The sequence below is a fragment of the Galeopterus variegatus genome, unplaced genomic scaffold, assembly GCF_000696425.1.
Source record: "Galeopterus variegatus unplaced genomic scaffold, G_variegatus-3.0.2 Scaffold4606, whole genome shotgun sequence".
Classification (NCBI taxonomy): Eukaryota; Metazoa; Chordata; class Mammalia; order Dermoptera; family Cynocephalidae; genus Galeopterus; species Galeopterus variegatus.
The window spans coordinates 5,041-10,331 of NW_007730717.1; the positions used below are offsets into that span (position 1 = coordinate 5,041).

The 5,291-nt window shown below is 42.7% G+C and overlaps 1 protein-coding gene across 1 annotated transcript; it reads right to left on the reverse strand.

Annotated features, from left to right (window-relative positions):
• Positions 1 to 1,145: 1,145 nt before the first annotated feature.
• Positions 1,146 to 2,209, reverse strand: LOC103603442 (heterogeneous nuclear ribonucleoprotein C). The gene has a single exon (XM_008587957.1). The coding sequence runs from the start codon at positions 2,066 to 2,068 to the stop codon at positions 1,175 to 1,177; it is 894 nt and encodes a 297-aa protein (XP_008586179.1). The 5' UTR covers positions 2,069 to 2,209; the 3' UTR covers positions 1,146 to 1,174.
• Between the last annotated feature and the right edge of the window lie 3,082 nt (positions 2,210 to 5,291).

Below are 5,291 nucleotides of genomic sequence, written 5' to 3' on the forward strand. Positions count from 1 at the left end.
AATGGGAAAGAAATTTTAAGGGAAACACTTCTACAACTGAAGATCCAGATTGGAGAGGTCACCTGAGTGACCCATTCTACGGATTTAAAAGAAAAAAGTTAAAAACACACTGTGAAATTTCAGAACATCAAGGAAAAAAAGAGAAGGGAAGTAGAATACAGGTCCTGTCTTAGGTTAGGTATTCCCAGAAGCACATCTAGATTCTAGGATTTGAGTACAAGTAGTTTATTTGTTTTTGTTTTTGTTTTGTTTTTTTCTCCAAATTCCTGGTTTAATAAGGACTTGCTTATTTTGAGGGAAAAGGTCCCAAACATCAGGCTGTTCACAAAAATAACCCACAGTATCAACTTTAGAAAACAAATCTTAAGACTATTACACTAATTATTTTTCTAGAGGATGCATTTGACATGCCAATTCTCATTCACAAAAATACATTGTTACATTTGTTTTGAACAGCCCCACCACCTAGGAGGGAGGGAGTTATTCCAACTTGTGTGGCAACTGCAATAGGAAGAGCAGGAAAAGGACCTTTCAGTTATTCTATGAGCCTGAGGTAAGACTTGTGATCAACTTGGCTGAAACACGTAGGTGCATGAGGCAAATGTTCAAAGAGTGGGTAGGGGGCTGGAGGGTTAGCTCAGTTGGTTAGAGCACAGTGTTATAACACCAAGGTCAAAGGTTTGGGTCCCTGTACTGGCCAGCCACCAAAGAGTAGATAGGAAAATCTGTAGGGCTGAAAACATGGAGGGCCTTAAGAGTTTGGATTGTATTTTTCATGAAAATGGGGAAGATTTATGATGCAGTTAGGGAAGCAACTACTGAACTCTTGAATGAATGGAAAGAACTGTGCTCCCTGCATAACAAGAGATTATTTTGGAGACAGCTGATAAAAACCATACATCCTTTTTATTGTTAAGTCATAAAGAGGTATCAAAATTAAAAGCAAAAATTACAGGGCAAGACTTAACAAAACTACTAGGAGCATCAAAGGAAGTGAAAATGGTACTAGGCGCAGGGCAATATGAATTAATGAACATGGGAAGGACAAGGATGGGGAGAACAGTGAGCATGTGCTGAAGATACTAGGGGAGAGGATCTGGTGAAAAATTTGATCTTATAGACAAGCGCCTAGGTAAAGAATAATGGGATAAGATTTCTAAACCCCACTATGTGCTTAAGAGTCATCCTCGCCATTGGCGCTGTCTCTGTCATCCTCTCCTTCCTCAGCCTCTTTTTCATCATCCTTGATCAACTCCAGCATGGTTTTCACCTGGTCATCCCCCCGATCTTCATTATCATCATCATCCAGTAGGTCCCCCTCCTCAGCAGAGTCATCTGCACCCCCCTCAGACTCCATCTTCACATTAGTCTCATCTTTCTTCAGGGAGATGCTGCTCTGCTCCTCTTCTGACTTATCATTCTTCACCTCTACTCCTTGTTTGCTCTGTTCCTTTTCAATTTTTTCCAGGCTTTCCAGTAGAGAATCCACTTTTTGCTTTATCTGGGTCAATTCCTTCTTAATGGCCTGAAGGTCATCTCCTTTCAACTTTCCAGATTTGGAAGATCCACGCTGTCCACTCTTAGAATTGAAGCCACTTTTTCCCCTTCGTGAGGTATTTCCTGATGCACGCTGTCGTTTCGAAGGGACTACAGCCCGAGCAATAGGAGGAGGAGGAGGAACACGTGCTGGATAACTGTACATCCTGTCATAATAATCCCGTTGAAAGTCATAGTCCAAGTCAAAAGAGGAGCCGTACATCTCCACTGCAGATCGTTTCACACCTGCTTTTCCTCGGTTCACTTTTGGCTCTGCAGCCAGATTAACATCTAAAACCTGGCCAGCAATCATTCTGCCATCCTCTCCTGCTACAGCTGCCCGGGCATTTCTCTCATTAACATACTGAACGAAGGCAAAGCCCTTATGAACAGAGCAACCCACAATTTTGCCATACTTCGAGAAGATTGCCTCCACATCAGACTTCTTGACCACTAGAGTGTTGAGATTCCCAATGAATACACGGGAGTTCATGGAGCGAGGATCTGTCTTGTTGGTAACATTACTAGCCATTGTGTTTGATGATAAGGTTCTTCACACAAAGTGTAGCTGAAGATCAAAAAAATCTCACAGGAAGGTGAAGGGAGAAGAGATTTGATTCTGAATCTCCTGCTCCCGGGTTCTAGTAGACAAGCTGACCGCTGCTTGAAGTCCGCAGCGCTGCAACGACCGCTCAGCCTTCGTCTCTTCACAAAATCTACAAGTAGTTTATTTGGCGATTCTGAATCTCCTTCTCCCGGGTTCTAGCAGACAAGCTGACTGCTGCTTGAAGTCGGCAGCGCTGCAACGACCGCTCAGCCTTCGTCTCTTCACAAAATCTACAAGTAGTTTATTTGGGAGGCAAACTGAAAGGAATATTAATAAAGTGGTAAGTGAAATAGGGGAAGAAAAGAAGGTTAATGTGCAGGTTACATATGTGGGCAACTAGGGCTCAGTCCCAGGAGGGATTTTTTGGGAGACAGTGTAGAACACACCTCAGAGTTGCCCCACCCAAGGGATATTAACCACCAAGTTCTTTCCTTATTGGTCGAGGGCTACTCTGAAGGCATTAAACTGCCTGGCACTTCAGCTTGCAATGTGCATGAGCTGCACAGACACCCAGGGCTAGACAGAGCCCTTGGCAGAGCTTCAGGGGCACTTACGGTAAGAAGCCCTGGCATGCAGGAAATGAGGACTGTGGAGGGGTTATGGACAGGCGCTGACAGCATCTACTTTTGTCACACACAAAGAAAAGGAATCAAAATGGCATCAGACTTCTGATAGCAACCCTGATGCTATCAGGGAGCAATGCCTTCAAAATTCTTAGTGACAATTATTTTTCACCCATAATTCTTAACTGGTCAAACTACCAACTAAATTTGATAAAAGAATAAACTCACCTTCACATGTAAGATCCCATACATCCTTACTCAGAGCAGGTATTGGAGGATGTACTCCAGGGGGGAAAAAATGAGGGCTTTAGCCAAAAAATGAGGAAGATATATGGAATCCAAGAAATAAGAGCCAATTTGGACAGAGATAAAAAGAATTCTGCTTATCATGGCAAAAGGAAAGTCCCAGAACGGCAAGTGAGTAGCAGAGCTAGAGAGAGACTGGAGTAAAGATGAGGCCTCCAGGAGAGACCTTTTCTGGGAGAGAAAACATGGAAGGGAGATGATCTGATAGAAAGATTCATTGAGAGGCAGCTGGAGGATGTGGAAAAACATGTTTAAATGTTCAAGAAAATTAAGCAAATTAGAGCAAAGGCAATTTTTAACTCCAGGAAAAACAAAATGTATAAGAAAGGAATTGTAACCATCTTACGCTGCTTAGTTCATCACAATAAGGCTATCACTGATTTTAAAAAGAAATCCTGTGCCATATTCATATTGGGAAGAGGCAAGGTATAAGAGAACTCCAGGTTCTTGTTGACCATAATAGAAAGTAAACATTAGTATCTAAAGTTGATAAATCAAGAATCGGCAGTATAAGTATATTGTTTAGGTAGAAGAGAATACCAGAAAAAGCAACTATATTGGAAGTAGGTGCCTCTGAGCAGCAGGATCATGGCTAGGGTAAGGAAATGCTGTTTTTGCTGCTTTTTAGTACTATTTTATTTTTTAAACTGTTTATATATTAACTTGATAAAAATTAAAACTTTTTAAAAGTTAAGATAGTTGTGGTGATAAAGAGCAAAGTTTTTTGCATTACCTAAAACATGAAAGTCATTCTTTTATTCAGGACATTGGGGAAGGGCACATATCACGCGATCTGAAGCATTTATGAAATATTCTCTAGGAATCTCCAGGTAAAAGCTACTGAAGGCACGTGGTATATTTTGATAAACTGCGGTCTTCCCTAGGAGTTATTTATTATATCGTTGTATAGTAGAAAGCTGCCTTGGTAACTGATGTATTATGGTTATATTGTGGGTGTAAATGGTTAATAAGCAGGGACCGCTACATTTGATTCAATAAAGTAACTTTGAAACAGAAGCTGAATTCTTAAAAGCTGAAGTTAGGGCTGGCCCGTGGCTCACTTGGGAGAGTGCGGTACTGATAGCTCCAGGGCCACGGGTTCAGATCCCTTTATAGGGAAAGCCGGTTAGCTCACTTGAGAGAGCGTGGTGCTGACAACACAAAGTCAAGGGTTAAGATCCCCTTACTGGTCATAAATAATAAATAAACAAAAAAGCTGAAGTTATTTTATAAAGCAGCTTACTCAGTAAAAGGAGAAAGGAGACCACTCTAGCAGTAGTACCTAGAGCCCTGCAAAAGCTGGCACATGCGTCGGAATCCTGGGGAACGAAGCCCAAAAACCCAGGAAAAAGTGAGAGACTTAGGAAAAGCGACTTATCCTGAGAGCCTTTAAAGTAATTCGTGTTGGTTACTCCTACGTCAACACAGAGGGACTACACACCAATGAAGGTAGTCTAAGGGGCTAAAATTTTATTTAAATACAAGACTGCTTCGTTTAGACTCTGTGAGTGCCAAGTTGAGAAATCCATGACTGTTGTGTAACTGTTTGCATTCTACTTAAGGATGTTCCGGGGGAGCATCATCACACTTTCCCATTGCAGCTTACAAAGAGGAAGCTTTGCTGCAACACCTCCACAGCTGAAGGAGAGGCCTTGCTTTTAAAGGCCCCAGGTATTCTGCAAGAAGCTCTGAGAGTGACATAAGGTTCTGCGTGAAGACTCAAGTTAGCCGATTTTGACACGTATGCAAATGACCGCCCCCGCCATTCGTCGCCAATCAAACAGCAACACGAATCAAAAACGCTTTTACAGCCCGTGGGATTCTGAAGACATGCTGGTCAGGCGACAGGTGGCGCTCGCTACCCCCATCTTAGATCTGTGGAAAGAGTTGCAGATTGGTAAAAGCTTGGGAGTGAGCAACCCCGATGACTCAACCGTGAATTCACTCAACATTGTGTGCCGGGAACTGGCAGGACAAAGGGAATCTCTCCAAGGTCCGGCTCTCAGCAAATTCACAGCCCAGATACGTGAAAAGATGATCGTGGACAATTTCATAAGCATAAGCAAGCAGCTCGCGCTCGCAGCGCTCAGCTTCGTCACACCGCTCGGCCCTTTGTCATTGGATCCTGCTTTATTGTAATGTGAGCATTGTTTGCTTTTTGGTGGCTGGCCGGTACCAGATCACCGGTGACCTTGGTGTTATAAGGCTGTGCTCTAACCAACTATGCTAACCGGCCAGCCCTAAGGTGAGCATTGATTAAAAAAGTAAAAATTTGGTGG